The sequence below is a fragment of the Chlamydotis macqueenii genome, chromosome 1 (genome assembly GCF_036417535.1).
Source record: "Chlamydotis macqueenii isolate bChlMac1 chromosome 1, bChlMac1.mat, whole genome shotgun sequence".
NCBI classification, from domain to species: domain Eukaryota; kingdom Metazoa; phylum Chordata; class Aves; order Otidiformes; family Otididae; genus Chlamydotis; species Chlamydotis macqueenii.
Window position 1 is genome coordinate 198,622,854 of NC_141556.1, and position 18,623 is coordinate 198,641,476.

General features: G+C 39.5%; 1 protein-coding gene across 2 annotated transcripts in view; it reads right to left on the reverse strand.

The window, feature by feature from the left end:
• Positions 1 to 1,195: 1,195 nt before the first annotated feature.
• Positions 1,196 to 18,623, reverse strand: part of ELMOD1 (ELMO domain containing 1) — a 46,409-nt gene continuing 28,981 nt past the window's right edge. The window contains exons 6-12 of one of the 2 annotated variants that reach the window (XM_086742459.1): positions 15,230 to 15,359; positions 11,945 to 12,078; positions 10,699 to 10,767; positions 10,393 to 10,416; positions 7,889 to 7,939; positions 6,239 to 6,372; positions 1,196 to 3,161 (exon numbers count right to left, since the gene is read on the reverse strand). In XM_086742459.1, the coding sequence (XP_086598585.1) occupies positions 2,989 to 3,161; positions 6,239 to 6,372; positions 7,889 to 7,939; positions 10,393 to 10,416; positions 10,699 to 10,767; positions 11,945 to 12,078; positions 15,230 to 15,359 (715 nt within the window). In that variant the 3' untranslated portion in view covers positions 1,196 to 2,988. The remainder of the gene's footprint in view (positions 3,162 to 6,238; positions 6,373 to 7,888; positions 7,940 to 10,392; positions 10,417 to 10,698; positions 10,768 to 11,944; positions 12,079 to 15,229; positions 15,360 to 18,623) is intronic. The other variant, XM_086742469.1, reaches the window with a different exon arrangement.

Genomic DNA, 18,623 nt, shown 5'->3' on the forward strand with positions numbered 1-18,623 from the left:
AGCACCTTCCAAAACAGCCAGTAAGAACCACAGCAAAAATAAACCTCCCTTCCCCAAAGGGAGAAAAAAAGCTACAAGTGAAAAAGTGCCGGGAAGGCGGAACAGCAATTGCTCTCCTCCTGGCTGTAATCAAAACCCCAGGGGCTGATCCTGCCAGCACTCACAGCCATAGATGCTGGTGGAGCACCAAGTTTATTGAAGACAAATCCGTGCCCACCTGCACTGTTGAAGGAGCACTGGCAACAACTTAAATTCACATGAGCCTGGTGACTGAATCTGTAACATACAGAAATACAGGCCATCCCTGTATAATTTTGCGTACAGGGATGTTTTCCCAGCAGCAGGCATCCAGCAGCTTCACGGGAACCTCCAGGAGTGGAGATGTCAGGTGAAGTGCAGCAACCATGAGGCTGTGGAAACTTCTTCAAAAGATTCAACCTAAATCTCCTCTACTCTTAACTAAACCAAAACCTGCACCCTGCAGCGAGTATAAACATTGATTCTACTTTCCTAAAACAACTTTTTACACACTTATTTTTTTGTTGCTGCTTTCATTTTCTCCTCCCTAGAAAAAGTCATAGCCCGTTCCTCACAGGTCAGTTTGGAGAGGTATCAGTGACAGTGTAAACTCTATTTTTTTAAAAAGAAAACTTTAGGTTTGCAGCATGGTAAGAGGCCACTTCTGGGGAAGAAGGAAGGCAGTGCCAGACCCACAGCAGCGCACTGACAGTTTGGCAGTCACCAGGGACACGCTCTGCTCCAGGTTCAACAAGGGTGTTGAGAGCAAAGATGTCCCAGGCCAAAGCTGAAGCATGTGTGGGCTGTACAGTAAGATCTGTAGGCACCAGCATGCACGGGCTCCACGGGAGAAGGAATTTCATAATTATCTTCATTAAATCCACCTCCCTGCAAGACAGGAAAACAATAAACCAAAGCAGCTAGATTACAGTGACACAATCTGACACAGAGCCAGGTGACATTTTCTGATTTTATTTGAAGTTGACACCTTGAGACAAGGCGTAACAACTGAGAGGCTCACACCAGTAAGAAGGTAGCAGGCATCTTCATGCCTCCCTCCACCCCAACTCCATGAACTCCAATGCACAACATTAAAAATAAACCAGCGTGGCCTAAAAGAATTGCAGAAGGTATTTAAGTCAGAGTAGGATAAGGAAGGAAAGCGAGAGATTCAAGATTTGAAACAATGAAAACTGTTGCTAGAAACTTATTTTAGAAGCTTCAAGAGGGATGCAAAGAAGTCCTTAATATCTAATGATTATAAATAACCACTTTCTAAAATCAATGATAGTAAGTTAAATGTGCAGTTTTTATCCCTTGTATTTTCATGCACAATACACAATAGTTAATATTTTCAGCTCTGTATTTCCAAATTCATTGGAGAAGACTAATTATTGCAACACCCATAGAGTTTCGCTGATTAACTCAGCAATAAGTGCAAGTTCCCAGGCCTGCAGAGAAGTCCTGATCGCCACCTCAGATTTGATGAAAGAAATGAGGGCTTAAGCCCAAAAAGGAGTTTCCCAGCAAATGTAACCACTCCCATTGCTTTATTTTTTTATTTAAGTGATGGCCCAAGCCGTAAGCAGAAATGGTACAAAGAACCTGATCTGAGGACGTGCAGATCACTCTTCAGGCTAGGGAAATACCACAACAAAGCTGTTACATCCCCTTTTACCTCATCCTTTAAAGTAAAATAGCTTTCATCTGTATTACTGCATATCTTAAAAATAAAACCCACAGTGCTTCAGTTTAGAATGACATATAATTTATTCATATAATTCACAAGTAGTTGGACACTACTCAATTTAATCTCCATATGCAAGTGATTTACACAAACATATAATACTAAAATTGATTGCTTAGAAGGTAAAAAATACCATGGGTATGAAATGCCATGGTAGATGCTCTTCAATATACTACACAATCTCAGTGTCAGACACTTTTACTCATTCATGTTTTTAGAAAAAAAAAAAAAAAAAAAAGGCAATTTGCCATTTTAATTTTTTTTTTTATAAGTAGTCTGGGAAACTCAAGTGGTTTTGCTCTAAACCTTCTAATCAATTATTTCTCCCAGTTCTTCAGAACTGAATTGATAACCAAAGCAACATTTTCAATAGTTCAAAAAATATATACATAGATTTTTGCTCCCCTGAATCCACCAAGCACGATGTGACCAAATCATGTTGTCTTCCAACATGCAACACAAAATACTAACCCCTGTATATTCAAAGGAATGTGCAGGAATTTAAACCATGCTTCAGCATGACAGTGTTGGTGACACCAGCCTGATGATTTAATTTTTGGCCCCTGCCAGTATCCAGTAGTTGTGAGTATGTTTGCAGTTCCCTGTGAATGTATTAGCATCACCAGAACATTTGTTATTCATGCAGCTGCAGAGACTGATTGTAATTCTGCATAAACTCTTTTCACTGAAACTTGTATCTCATAAGCCTCATTAATTCTGCATTAAGCATATATGGCTGCATGGAAGAAAATTGGACTTTAACGTGTTTGCCTGCATCAGATTAAATCACACACATTATCTTCTAGACAAGGTCCAAACATGTATTTCGCTTGAAATGCCAGTAGTTATCTTAAAACATACCAAGAAGTTAAAAAGCTTTCACAATACAAGATCCAGCTACTTATTCCACATATACAAAAACACAGCCAGAGAAATACAATTCAGTTGTCAATGCTGAATTATGAGGAAAGCCTAAAAAAATAGAAAAACTCTGATACCAGAATGTAACACTGCATAATGCCGCAATATGAGCGCCCATTTAAAATGAGAAATCCCCAACAAGGGAAGCATAAGGGGATCTAGTATGTGTGACCAAAATAAATGAGTACTGCACCAAAAACATGCATACAATCACCATGGTCATTCAGTATGCTAGCGGTGGTCTGAACAGTGATCTAACACAAGAATGAGACAGTGTTTCCAAATAAAAACTGAGCCAGTAACTACATATTGGTTAAACTTTCTGATGCAGCAAAATGAGGGCACAAAGCCATCTCTGGGTTCTGGAGCTGTTTCAAGATTCGCTTGTGAAATTTCTCTCTGACACGATTGAACTCCATTATGTCCAGTGGGTCCTCTTCAATCCAGAATTTGTGGAATTCATGCATTAAGTAGCCTAAAAAATAATAAAAAGGAGAAGTAGAAGAGATAAATACAGCGTGCAAAGATCATATACAAAATTAGAAAGAAACTTGTAATTAACAATTACGATTTACACAGAGAATCCTGATCACTGAGGTCTCACACCTCACAACACTATGCACGGACAAGGCTAAACCCATTCTGGACAAACCTCAAATTTGATGAATATTATACATTGGCAGAACATCTCACAATAAATACAAGAAGTCATTAGTTGTCTTGACATATGGATGCATGGACCAAAACATTAAACTAATAAGTATAAAAGCAGGGGAAGATGCTGCTGATGTGGCTCCACCAGCCTTTTGTTTATATTCAAGTTCTGCCTCACAGATACTTCCTCATGGGAACATTGCTTACTCTTCACTAAAAAAGAGCGTACTCATAAGTAGTGTAACAGTTACCATCATGTCGTTCTGTATTAACACTTCCTCCTCATGCACAATTTTACCTTGGTGTGCATGACCTTGCTGGAAATGTTGTTTAACGCTTATGCCTATGATCATCAGAAGACGAAGGATAAGGTGATATACAGAACAACTACCTTTGGCAAGGTATCCCTGTTATAGGAAGAAACTTGATTCCAAAGTGGATTTAATATATAGGCTCTGGTGCAGGCATTTACCCTTTCAGTTCTGTCCCATCCTTGGACTCAAAGAGTTTCACTGACAGGAAAAACATTACATCCAGCATTAGGACTTCAATGAACTGGACGCAATCTCTTGATCTCAACTTCCACAGCAGACAAACCACTGAAGTATAATCTTTCATCCCAACACAGCAAAATGTGCAAGTAAGTTTTATATATTCCAGAAAGTGAGGGCATTTGTTGTAAAAAAGGCTTAATTGCTTTTATCCATTTATTTCTACTGTATGACAATTAAAACACACGTACTTCTAACTTAAATTACAAGGTATATTTGCATAGTCATGGTTTTTTTCCCATCATCAATTTGAGAAACTTCATTCAAAGGTACTTCAAGTATATCTTCAAATCTCTGCCATATATTCCAACAGGCACAAGATGCTTCATTCCAAGAGATGTTACTTTCAAAGAAAAGCTCAGTAAAACTCCTTTTAAAAAAACCCACTATATAAAATGTAAAACATGGTTAGATCTTCATCCCCCAAGACCCAGGAGATTTCCAAGAGGTACCTTCCACACTTCAGCAGTGACTGTGTTGAGCCATGCCATTGAGCAATAGTTTCATGCATTGCTTGTACATTCAGAGAAGGCAACAGAGCCCAAGAGCAGCGGGCCAAATGCACTTCTCAGCTTCATGTGTGCCCCCATGGCCTGAGGGAGCAGAAGGGTGCAGATGAGATGAGGTGGTGGATCAGCATTTGGGAGGTCCATGTAGTACAACCATTGTGTTCCTCTACCAGTCAGGCAGCCTGGCATTTAATGCAGCTTAATGGTGTCTGCATTTGAAGGAAATTTGAAGGAAGCTTTGGATGACTGAGGTAGGGACAGGAGAGAAACTGCAAGAGCGTAAGAGCAGAGATTTGTCAGACTCAAACAGATAATCTCCGGATGAATGGTCCTTGGTCCAGGAAAGTTTGTCTGTTGATGCTTTCTGTACAATGAAGTCCATTTGATAACCTCAAGTTTTTCCTAGGATGGCAGGCAGCATGTTGTAGGAACATCCACCACCTTTAGTGGCCGACTGCTACACCAGAGAGCCGTGCAAGTTCTGTCCCCCTTCAAAAGTTGTAAATGCCCAGGTTGTAGAGGGGAGAGCTGTCAAAAATCATCTCTCCCTCTAGTGTTGTCATGATGAACTGGCCATGCTGGTCAGCAGACACTGGTCCTGGGGCACAGTCCCAGGCTTAGCCAGCAGAACAGTCTCTCCTGCAGCCAAGACTTTGGCAGTGGCAACAAGACATTGTAAAGGTACTAAACCATATCTCTGTGCTCTCCCTCCCTGCTCCCAAATTCAGTGGTGGGGGATTTTAGACATGGCAAGAAACCAGAATCAAGAAGAGGATATGACAATATGGGAGCCAAACCAATCATACGGGACACATCCGTTCACAAGGCCAAGGGTACATCAGGAATTTGGCAAAAAGACAGAGTAATCCTTCCAGTTAAAAGATGACCTGAAGATGCGTAAGTGGATATTTAGGCAGATACTTAACTGTCTTTTTTTTTTATTTATCAAGCCAACTACCACCAAAGATGAAAGCCTAAACCTAAACTGCCCAGAGTTCCTACCAGCCAGTCTATCTAGGGCAGCAAGCCAGAAACCATCACAAAAGGGAGAGTCCTGCTACGGTATATCTGCCCACATTGGATTTTGGGTGAATGAGTCTTATTAAATAGCATCTTTAATGAAAGAGATGCACAGGACACTAATATTTGCCATTTATCTAGGTAAGCAATAAGAAAATATTATAGCTGCAAACCAAAAAAATCTGTTACCTAAACAGTCAAACTTAAGAAAACCCAAAACCAACACCAAAACCAAACTACAAATGGACAAAACCTTCGCAATTGTCATAAATGTGGAAAACCATGCATCCTGACTTCCTGTTACCAGTGTTGCTCCCATTGTGCAAGGATGCACAACAAGTCTGTGCTGTAGAAAGGATGCTCAAAAACAGGGGAAAGGGCTGGGAGGGAGAACTTTGAGGGAGAACGACTGTGCTGAAGGGTGGGGGGTAATGCTTGAATATAGATGCAGATATGTTAAGATAGTTGGAATTATGTGGAAGTAATCTCTAGAAGCTCTTTAAAGTAACTTTAATTTCTTATTGTTACTTAAAACCACTGTAAGAAGATAGTAAGGTCACATGTTCAGGCCCTTGCAGGTTTTTTGTTTGGGTTGTTTGTTTGTTTTGTTTGTTTTATCCCCTTGTTTGGTAGTGGCATGCATCACAACTAATAACTAAATCCAAGCATCCTAAAGACAGGAGAGCAAGATTAGCATGATGGTCTCTGCAGTGTCAGCAAGATACATATCATATATATATTTTTTTTTTAAAGTATAGGTAGTACAAAAGTGGTAGCAGGAGTACAAATTATGTATTTCCCACCCCCGTGCCACTTACAGAATGTCTGCTGAAAGTGACTTAGCGTTGGTGCTTCCGGAGCAACATTGTAGAAATGCGTCTTCAGAGCTCCACTCACAAGCAGGTTGTATGCGAGGTCTGTTATGTTAATGCCCACGATAGCAAAAGAATAGCTGTAAGAAAAAGCAGCAGCAACATTTGTGGAGAGTTTGTTGTCTTTCAGCACACTATGAGAAACACTGATGACACCAACACTACAGATTGTGTGCTACTGAGGTGTATTAATTCTCTCCCTTTTGAGCTTCCAAGGTGGAGTGGTGGAAAACAAGAAAAACATTTATCCTGCCTGCTCTGTACACTCTAACTGCAGTGTTTCCCTTGTGAAACATATGGTCTCAGTGAAAACAGGAGATTCACCACTGTGCCAGCATTTTCAGTGGAGCAGCACAGACTCATTCCTACAGAATAAGAAGCAGCACAGGCATCCCTGTGCTCCTGCGCTTCCCTCTGACACAGGGCAAGCACTCCACATCGTGGTTGCATCTGCAGGGTGACCCATCATTTGGTATTCTAACCCATCTGTCCAACTGGATTTATTCATTATCCACAGTTAGAAACATCAGATTTCAACAATCAATCAGTCCTATAAAGCCATTCAGATGGCTAAAAGCCTGTGAAAAAGATCCAGCTGAGTCACCTCCAATTTCCTCCTAACAGAGAGCGAGATACACAGGCCAGAAATCAGGCAAAAACATAAATCAGAGCATGGTGGAAACAAAAATAAGAAAATCAGACCCATGAAGCAAACTCTGTCCTCTTAAGAGACATCAACAAGGACAGTATATTTAGGCACAACAGAACTGAGATATTCAAAGTTATATCTTAATTTGTGAGCCTGTTGTATAGAGAACTTAACATTTCTGGCAGTGACTGCTTCTCAGGAAAACATATGAAGTTCCACACTGACATTTAGCGATAAAAGTAAACTTGTTTATTTATATAGTGATTTTTTTTTCCTCCTCTAAACACAGCTGTCTTCTGTAGATTATCCTAGGTATTTTTTCAATTACTTCTATAAAGCAAAATGAAATATTTCTCCCTTTTTTTTTTTTTAACCTTTGACATATTTCAGGAGGGGAAAAAAAATAAAATCCAGAAGTTAACTGCAACATGAGGCTTAATGGCAAGTTTCACAGAAAAAAAAAATACCAGCATTACAATGTTGTATTACAGATTTTCAGATACACTCATAAGGAACATCCAGTTCCATACTCATGAATAATGCAGCTATACCAAACCCACTGCTTAAGAAGAAAAAAGCTCACTGCTATTTCTTTCCTGTTATACTTTCCTGAAAGCAGATCAGAATCCATCTCTGATAATAAGTGAAACTTGATCACATTATGCATGAAGAAGAATTAAACATATTCATCACTGCACTACTCATAAAACAGAGAGAAAGTTTCTTCTTGCTACAGCATTTTTGGGTTATTTTTCCCAGCTCTTACTTCTAACTGTTTTTCCTGTAATCTTTGATCAAAATCAAGGTGTGGGTTAAGACAATACATGTTAGTATGTGCACCGAAATAACTTTTAAAAAGTAACCAGGACATACATTTTTCCCCTCAAATATACAGCATCATTGTTAACTGTTGTGTTTGTGGCAGCTTTAAAAGGCTTTTAACTTACCCGATTGCCTTATCAAACTTTTTCTTCTCCCATTCAGCTTTGCTTAATTGGCTGGGGGATGGGAAAGAAAAAAAAAAAAATCCAGACATTGCCATGCATTGCTAATTGACAAATATTTTCTTTCAATTTCTTTGCTGTTCTAACACTGACTGAACAGGGTATTTTACCTCTGTTGATATGGCTAATCACATTTAACCCTGCTTCTGACTGAAAAGATGTATAAAAAGACTTAAAATGGGTAACTGGCTTTACAGGATCACAGATAAACTTCTCTCATCATTACAAAGTATATGCCTACATCAATGCTCTCAATAAAAGTGTTATTTTTTATACTGACCAGAAAGACGATCCACCTCAATTAAGTCTGAGCTACACAATAAGTTGAAAATATTACATTTCTTTTAACTAATCAAAGATTATTTTAGCCTTTTGTGTTCTTGAAGATAGAGGCAACTGGAGGCATGATTCACCTGATGAGGCATACATAAAAAATACTCCTCTGCTAGAAAGTTTTATGTCCAAACTGCAAACCCCAGAACAGCCAAAAATAAGGAACAGTATTTCCTATTATTTGGCACAATAATGTAGAGGTTTTCAAGGACACAGAAGGTCCCTCACTTAAAACAGAATTACTTAGTGAACTGCTTAGTTTTAGATAAATTTCTGTTCAACATTTTCATTTAAAAGAGCTGCCTCATGCAACCAGTCAGCCGACATCCCATTAACCAGGCTTTAGCTGTACCTGCTTGAATGGAGTAAGCTTAGCAGAAATCACTGCCCGCATTTATCAGTGGATAAATGTGGGCAGGGAAACAACCCTAACCAGTGGGTTACAACTTAGACATGCCTGTGGGAGCTTTGCCTTAGTAAAGCAAATCTGAGCTTGCAGGGTTTCATCCTAAATTATAGACAGTTATGTGTGAAAGTGTCTTTCTTGGACTATACTTGAACCACAATAATTATATATTACACTGAAGACAATCCCCTCAACTTCATATAACTATGGTGTTTAAAAATTGCTGCCATTAAGTATTAAAGATGCTAATAGGTTTATACCCATCCTGACCTGAGTGCTACCAGGTGGCACGTGTGAGGACAAAACTTCTCCTCTTAAATAGCTTGGTGTACAGGAATATACTCATTCTCTAAAATCTCAGCCACTTTGTATGTTATGGCACAACATCAGTTAAAAAAACCCCAATAAATGCTGAATAATAAAGGTGGATAAGCACTACAGTTCAACAGAAATAGAAACTATATTGATCATGATCACATGGGAAACCAGTACAGCTGCTAAGCAACCACACCAGGAAGAACACCACGGGCACCACCAGCAGCATCTATCTTCTACCAAATGCTCTTTCAAGCGATAGGAATTGCACATGCTCACAGAGCACTCCAAGACCATCCTTGGTAATCAAACATGTAAATGAAGAAGACTAATGGAATTCCCTGCTGCACAGCCCCAGCACTGAATACTCAGCATCTGGGTAGTATAGTTTGGTTTCCCATTTAAGAGTTCAGTTAAACAACAATCTTGGCTATTTTCTATACTGCTGCTTGAGCATCATGACAATTCCTGTTCATCAGCACACAGTAATAAAAATTATCCATGGGCAGCACAATATGTAAAGGCAAGACTGGCATTGTGGTGGATGCTTGTAGGAGACAGCGAATTCCAATACGTAAAAGAAACCCCAGAAAAAGTAAATTTGACGGCTGACCCTCAGGCTCAAGGTCTGTTGGTTTACACTCCCCCTTGGCCAACCTTCCCAGTGCTTATCACAGAATTAACAGTGGGAACTCAGCCACAAAATACTGAGGAGATCAAAAGCTTCACAGAATTCAGGTGTGGATCTGCCCTTGGATACCTAACACTATTGACAAAAGAAAAATGTCTTTTGAGGCAACTGACTACTATGAAACCAGCTACGAGTCATTTCTGGCCCCCTCTTCAGTAATTACGGAATAAACCTCCTATTCACAAATAGTTCATACCACACAATTTTTGCCACTTGAAGGTACCTGATCTCTCAACAGTCAGGACATTGGCCAGATTTGACCCATTATTAGTCAAGGTAGCCAGAGTACGTGAATAGAAATCAAGGGGCTCTTCAACTGTGCTAACAAACCCTCGGCTTAGGCTACTTTTAATTATCCAGTCAGTCACAGCTGTTGTAACCATAGTGGCACTGCTTAGACTTTTTTTCCTACAGGTAAAAGTCACACAAAATTTGTTGGTTAGGCCTGGTACTAAATAGGTCTAAAATATAGTGCTTTAGCTACATCAGGCAAGGTGGATTTCACTCTTTATAGATAAGCATGCTCAAATGTACCTAGTGTTACACCATCAGCTATGTTTGAGTTAACTTTAGATAAAGGAATATGGATCTTTTGGTGTTGCAACAAAGACTTTCAGTTTATAACGTGCCAAATTGCAGTACGGTTTGATCTTTATTTATATGTAGGGTCTCATAAAACTAAGAGAAAAGAAAAAAAAATACCTTAGTTCCTTCTTAGTGACTTCCCTTCATTATGAAAAGACAAAAAGAAAGGTAAATAAAAATACAAAATCATTTGAAATTAGAAGTTAACTGAAAGTGTTTAACACTAGTTTAACTATTTCTAAGATTCAGTATACAAGTTTCTCTTGGATTTGATCAGTTTTCAGGATCAGCACTCGAAAACAGATAGCATGTGGCAATACCCAAACATATGCCCAACAAAAAGAAAAAAAAAAACCCGCCCCCTCCCGAAAACACCAGCCAGCCCAGTGCTCTCAAATTCCTTTTTCTGATCTCAAGCATTACCTGTATTTAGGCTGAAGAGAATCACAGAGAACTTGCTGAGCTATCTCAGTGTCTTGTTCAGCAAAATACCTGCAGATATATATGTTTAAGGTGAATTGTTAAAGAAACAAACAACAAAAACAAAAAAAGCATCTTAAGTCACACTAAGCTGTCCATACACACCCTTTTAAAGGTCACTACATGTGTTATGCAGTATAAATAGCATTTAACATGTTAAATTCACTAAGCTACCACTCAGACCCCCAAAACAAAAGACAAAAGCAGCCTCAAATTACAAGTGCAATCCCATAAGCGCTTAGTGAATGTGTGTTACCAAAGCCCTCTTTCTACCCACCCTACAGAAAATCAGTTGCTTATTCCTAGAGCATGTTGGCTGCTGAGCTCAAGAGAAAGCAGTTCAGGCTTCTTGACCTGGCAGATTCATTAAGCAAGACAAGAGTCGTCACAGGGGATTAAGAAATGAAATACATGGTAGGGATTAATCTCCAATGGAAGTTCAAAGCCCGAGTCAAGAGTCCAGATCCTCAACTAAGCTTTGCTAGAGAATGACATACGGACAGTGAATGATTTATGTCCTTCAATCTGTAAAAGTAGAAAATATTTTTTTTTCCCCCTCATAGGGTGAGGTTATCTTACCAAGTGTTTATAAGTTATGTAACTACCTGCAGTAGATACAAGGGCAGGAGGAAATAACAAGCATTGATGGATTCCCAAATTACCAATCACAGATATGGTACTAACGCCTGGTGCACGTGAGGTGGAAGGAAATCATGATCAAAACTCATGATCAAAACTGCTTAATTTTGGGTATCAACAGAAATTGAAGTAGTCCAACTACAGAAGTCTACCACAGTGGCTGGATTTCAAGTGTTAAGCACATAACCCTCCCACCCACTCATTTCCAGGGCATTTTGTTTAAGGAGATCTAGATATTGGTGAAAACCTACTTTACAGTTTCTTTCTTGTGGGAAGAGAGTGTTAACTTACTGTGTCACAGAAAAACGTAAAAAAGGGCTCAGCAAATGGTATTACCAAGTTGAATTAGGAATCCTGAAAGAAAGGAGACCCCCTTCCAGAAAGGAAATTCCCTCAAAATTGGGCTGGAAAATAAATTCTTTCAGTTTTTGATACAAAGTTCTTAACACTTTTATAAGTTATTCCCACTAACTTGCTAAAAATCTTCACAGAAATCTGCTTTTCATGACTTCAGACACATGTAAATCCATCTGCAGAGGAACATACTTACACTAAGTTATATAAGCCCAGGAGACCCATCCCTCTAAAGTCTGTTTTAGGATCGTCACCTTGGAAACCAATTTCACACCACTGCTTTGAAATCCGAGCATTCAGTGGTGAATTGGGCTTCAAGCATTTCCACAACTAGAAAGATTACAGGTAAAATATAATTAAACTTCCACACATTAGCATGACTTTTTCTTTTTTTTTTTTTTTTTTTAAACCATGTTAATTTCTCATGCAATGGCATGGCATTGCTATTGCAGCAACACAAACATAAAAGCAAATGAAATTCCCAGGGGTGAGGATGGGGAAATCCCAAACCACTCTTAAATATTGCAGATGTTTCAGCCCTACAGGGCCCTTCTAACTCTATCTGCAGCTGCTCTAATGTCTCACAGAAGGAATAATTTTGTTCCCGCTTTGTGCGTCAAACTGGTGTCTGCCTCCATAAGCACAGAGACAGGAATGGGCTGGATTTGGCTGTAAATTACTAACAGAGCAGCAGGCAATCAGCCCTCAAGTCCCTGAGGCTCTGCAGCAATCTTTTCTTTAGCATCTTTTGTAAGTCTCTGGAAGGGTTATAAATCAAGAGTGCTGACTTGGCTACCACAGTGCTGAAAAGCAAATCAGAGAAAATAAAAAAAAATCCATACAAGAATAGCATGTGCCACCTTCATATTTAACTAAGGGGTGAATCATTCATTGATCTCACATTAAAAGGAAAAAAAAAACCAAACCAAAACAAAAAAGACAAAGTGATTTAACAAGCCCGATCCTCAGCTGGAATAAATTCACTCAGCTGCGCCGGTCCAGCGACTTTAGTGCCTAAATATCATGTTGCTAGGCACCTAAAAGCAGCTTCAATTGACATGTCTGACAAACACATCTTTCCACACACTTCGTGCCATATCACAAACTCACCCTGTCCAAAGTGTATTAAGAAATTAAGTGTTCTCCATAAACCATGAGTTTGTGAGTAGGGCCTCAAGAAATGCACTTAGACAAAGCCTACCCAAGGGAAAGAACTGTATGCACATTTCCCAAATAAACAACTCAAAAATAGTATTAATTTTAGCAATTCTAACAGCATTTAAAATGAAGTGCCTTAGGAAGGTTAAAACTTTAATGATTTCACTTTGTAATGACTGAATAAAGCATCATTGTTTAAATCATATTTGCTATCTTTCTTGTTCATCCATCGACAGTAAATACAGTATTATTCATTAGTTCAATCACATTAAGTTAATCTTTCTCTCATTCATAAAGAGCCTTCCTGCAAAACATGAATAAATTATAGACATTAGGAACTTGAATTACCCATTGCAGAGATCACATAGCAGAATACCTAGAAGGAATGAAAACTAACTGGTCTATTCTTCCCCGGTGTGGGCTGGAAACTGAATTAAACCCTTGAACATGTTTCCATTTGACATGAGAATTTGCAAAAGCAAAATGCTTGCTGTAAACAAGTGCTAATACACAGGTTACAGTAGAGGCAGATGGTGAAACTGATACTGTCTTTAACATCACAAATGTTACATCGTAAACTGCACTGTTTAATCTCCCCTCCAGAAAATGCTGTTTCCATTCTGCTTTTATTCTCATGCAGTTATGTTTTGAAAGCACGTATGTGACTACACATAATTGCTGATGTGATTCTTAGGAGCATCTAAGAATGAGGACCTTGCCCTCACATGCTGGCTGGCTGGGAAGGAGAGCACAGTCAGCTCCTTGGTGCTTCTCACCTGTGGTCCCATCCTCAGACTCAACTTCTTGTTCTCTGGGCAGTGTAGATGCCCAATGTATTTAGGAACGCTTTCCTGAAGCCAAAGGCCCTCGTTAAATCTGCAGTCAGGTACCTGGTATTTTCAAGGACTGATATTGTAGGCTGGCACTCGGATCTTCCACCTTGAAGACACAGGCTTCCTCGTTGGGTAAATCTGTGTGTCCTTTTAGCTAAAGCCCTCTCTACCCCCAGAAATTTGTGCTTTTGGCTGCCCAGGGGCAGGACTTGAACAGGAGTCGTCCATCTGCTCTATCCTACCTGGTGGCTAGTGGACTCCTTCAGGGACAGCTCTGGATTTTGACTCCTCCTCAGCAAAACTCCCACCTCCCAGAAAGGCGTCAACCTTAAAGACAGCTTTCCAGACACCTACGGGAACTCTTTAATCATTTGAAGCATTTTTTAGAAAGAGTTATCTGCATCCATAAGTGCTTATATAAGATACCTACTGGGATTTTCGGAAGTACCTGAAAGCCCATGTAATGAAAGTAAAATTTCCAGAAGCTCCCACTGTAACTTGTGTAAAGCACTACACTGCAAGCTAGAGCGCGGAAGGCAGCTTCATCATGTGCTCCAAAAATCCCAAAGTGCCAAAGCTGGACAGGGGCAGAAGCACAGTTAGTGTTTGAGTTTTCAATATTTTTGTTTAAAATAACTAAAAAAAAAAAAAAAAAAACCCACAACAAACAGGTGCTACGTTTTTGTAAGACCTCTGAAAATTCTGTAAGAAGACATTTTCCTTCTAGATAAGCTCATTATCGCTAATTTATGGGGTTTTTTTTTCCGTTTCTTTGAAGCATCTTGTACTAGCTATGGTAAGAAACAGGATCAGAAGAAGTACCGGGACTTGCTATTAAGACTATTTTCCACCCCCTTTATACTCTCCTCGATTCCTGTCAAATATAAGAGCTCTCTACCTCTCCCTCTGCTTATGGCTTCAAGATCATCTTCCTGAAAAAATACTTTTATTATCTGCTCCAGTGCAAGGTTTTCCTGAAAGCAAGAAGCAAGTAAAACCTAATTGGTATGTTTTTCATCACGCTGTATGTATTATCTAAAGAATTATTTCATTTTGTTTTCATTTGAAAACATATTTGGTAAATACAAATGTGCAAGTCATCATCTCCCACCCTTCCATCCCACACAATGAAAGCTAGAGGTATGCCATTGGGATACACATACAATATCGTCGAAAATACAAGGAATTTAAGAAAAAAAATGTTTATTCTAGTTAAGAGAGAAAAATAACCCTTCTCATGTTGAAAAAAGGTGTACTGAAGCAGGATATAGGGCTATTTTTCCACAGCTCATAGTGCAGAGCTGTTATCTGCAGTAAGAGCTGAGTATCCAGTGCCTAGCTTAATATGCTGTTATAGCCTTATCTTAAAACAGGTACACGATGGAAGGAAGGCAACAATACCTCTGTACATTTTAAAGAGGTTTATAAACCAGGCTGTTTGGAGCTGACATGAATAAAGGATGCCCTCTGAATACTTCTTAACCACCTACTTTCAGAAGCATTTCCTCATGTTGCGGATTCTCTGAATCGTATGGCTCTCTGCGCAGCTTTTCAACCTCTGCAATCAGATTTCTGTACCCCACAATCTGCAGCAGGCATGCCTGAAGAGATACTCCTAACCTGAGGAGGGAAAAATGGAGCAACACAATCCAATGCAACCACATGTAGCCATGAAACAGCACTACCGCATACATATCCATTTAATTCACGAGTAAAGTTACATCAATAAATCAATAGTCTAACACTTTAATTACAATGGGACAACTCCCAAGAGATCAGTATTAAACAAGGCCTTGTAAAATACATAGTCTTATTCATTGCCTTCCTTAGATGATAAGATTTGGGATTTTTTTTTAAACTTTGAACAGTTAATTTTCACATTGAAATCTCGTTATAAAAAATACACAGCAGCATTGAACGCCTGCAACAAGCACATCACTAAATCTTTCCCCTCATTCAAATGGCAGCTTTTCAGACAATGCCCTGAGACCAGAGATGTGAACTTAAAAAGGGATAAAGGGGAGAGGAAACTCAGCAAAAAGCTAAAAATACTAATTTTCCTTCCATGTCGCAAAAGCTAGTGTAAAGAAGTAAAAAACTCGAAGCAGTGTAGTTCAAAGATCTGCCTCTAGGCAGCTGGTTTTTTTTGTTTGTTTCATGTTAAGAATCACTATAATGGCTCTCTTCTCATTATAATGCAGATTTTATGTTTCCTTTTTTACATTTCCCAATGCATCATTTAAAAAAAAAAAAACAACCAAACAAAAAAAAAAACCCAAAAACCAAAAAGAAAACCACAACAAAAAACCACCCAATCAAATACCAAAATCCAAAACACACACCAAAAAACCTCAAGTCCCTAATAAAAACAAAACAAACAAAAAAATGCCCAAATCCCCACCAAACACATGGCTTCCAAGGCTTTAAATTACAATGGCTTATTCAGTTTTAGTTAAGATTTTATAATAAATACAAGTTAAGCAGTATGTAACTGCCATGCTCATAAGAATATTTAATTATATAGGGGAATAAATCCTTTAATTTTTAATAATGTCTGAAATTATCAGAATGCCTAGTACAATTTGGGAGGGCACAGCTAAATCTGTACCCTCATTCCTCTGTGGAACACAAGCTGCATGGATATTAAGCCGCAGAGGTTCCTCGTCTGTCCTGTTTGATGTACTGAAACATTTTGTTTATTCCATAATACTGTTAAATTTTCTGAGCAGAAGGATTTTCACTACTTATCTTTTGAGATTAATCTACAGAATCAGAGATGTTATCATTAGGCCATTTCTCTTGCTGCAATTTCATGCTATTTGTGGCTACCACCCTTTCAGAATAACCTATGCAGTGTTTTTGCTGTTTGTTTTTTTTTTTTTACATGCTTCACTTGCTATATCCTACAGTTTCCCAGAAAGGCTGCATTTCAAAGAAAGCTGCAAAGCCTGACAAGACCGCGTGTGAATTGCTGTAGTGCATCACGAAACCACAGCTATAATGTTTTTAACTACCCTATAACCTCAGCGTAGTTTCGAGCAGAACACCACAGGCAGTGGCACAGCAGAGCAATCTTTTATTTAAAAAAAAAACCCTGTGTTTTTAAAGTTCCACGTTGCACAACCTATACAAAGCAAGCCACGTTTGCACATTACCTAAAGCCAGTCAAGTGCTCCATGCATTCATGGGGGGATAGGGGGACTGGAATTAGTTTCCCCACTCTCCTTTCCATTGAGCTTTTCCTCTCCTCCATGCCAAACAGAGGATGCAGGTGAGCTGCTGATGCCCCACACCTCCTTCCTGCCACCCTTGTGCTGGTGGTGGCAGTTCTCAGAGCACAGGAGCAACCTACCTTGGGTTTGCATCCCACCACACTCAGCTCCAGGTGCTCCACAAGATGGAGATGAGTCCAAAACTGGGAGTATTTAATGGACTGCTTCCATAGTTAGTGTGGACTGCATGTGTCACCATCTGGTTATTCAACCTACTTGCTCCCACCACTAAACAGACGCGCTTATCTCAGAGGCATTGATAAAGGGATATTACTGTGGCTCTCCTCCTTTTCACGTAGTGGCAGCACACAGCCTTCAAGAACAGCTCAGTTCAGCTCTGCAAAGATGCTACATTAACAAAAATGACTGCATACAGATTTGCAGAAACACATATTATATGACACACGTCCCCTCGTCCTTACCTCAGGAGATTTCAAGCCTCTACTACGCAAGGGAAAACCAGAGCTTCTAAACAAGACAGTCTGGATGCAGGTTTTTTATGTTCAAGAGTAGGCAAGTCAATGGATTTTCCTTAATCATGTCTAAAGAAATAGCTGACTTGCTTTTGCTGAAATTTCTCTAGAAAACTTCAGTATAAAATAAATGGCTGACATGTAAAACTTCAGTGCAGATGCTTAAAGTTTAGTAGAGCTATGATTAATTTAATATAAGGAACAATTTAGTGGCACAGTGTGTTTCTATGTATGTGGCACCATCTTGCGCATCCCAGCCCCCCATCCGTCACTGTTTTGAAAAGGTGGGGGGTAGGGTGGGGGGCAGCAGGTGGGGTGAAAGACACAGTCCTGTAAAATGCTGAATGCAAGGGTTCTAGTCCAAAAACAATTAAGCATTCACTCTGTGGGTTTTTTTGTTGGGTGTTTTTTTTGTTGTTGTTGTTTTTGGTTTTTAATATTAGGAATAGATCACTCAAAACGTAGCTTAAGGTTTAGGGGCCTGATTCAAGCAAGCAGAAGTCATTTGCACCTCTGCAAGACAGCATTTCTTCAGAGGCCAAAGGCAATGCTACAAGGAGAATCAGATCGTGGTCTCCAGTGTCACACAAAATACTATCTTAATGAATTTTTCTTGGAATTATTTCACCCAGTTACCCAAGGGTCCAATACTGAGAAGGGAGTACTTCAACCAGCTTGATTGCTAATGCTACAGTTACTGATGTCCACAGGCCAGGCTTTAAGCTGTGCATGTTTACATCCTGCAGTTTTCCCCTCATATGTCATCATCACTAATTTTACCATTGCAGATTTTTTTTCTGAATTTCAGTTATCAACATGCTGTGCAATACAAGAGTTCCAGAGTTGGGACACCCTCCTCAGACGGGCAGCCTCTCAGCATGGCCTTGCATCCACTTGAAACAGCTGCTCTTTCATCCATCCTCCCTTTGAAGGTCATGTGGGCAAGGTCCCATGAAGTGATACCCCTAGAAAAGCTCTGGGCCCACTCCTAGAAAAACTTCAAAGGGCACTCATCTACAAAAAGATGTTTTTGTTTTGTTTCTCTTATTTGCTTCCTTTCTTTAATGGTTGAGGGGCCATTTTGAATCCAGGTGGACAGTGGTTATGTCCACAACAGTTGTCTCTCAAGTTAGAGACAC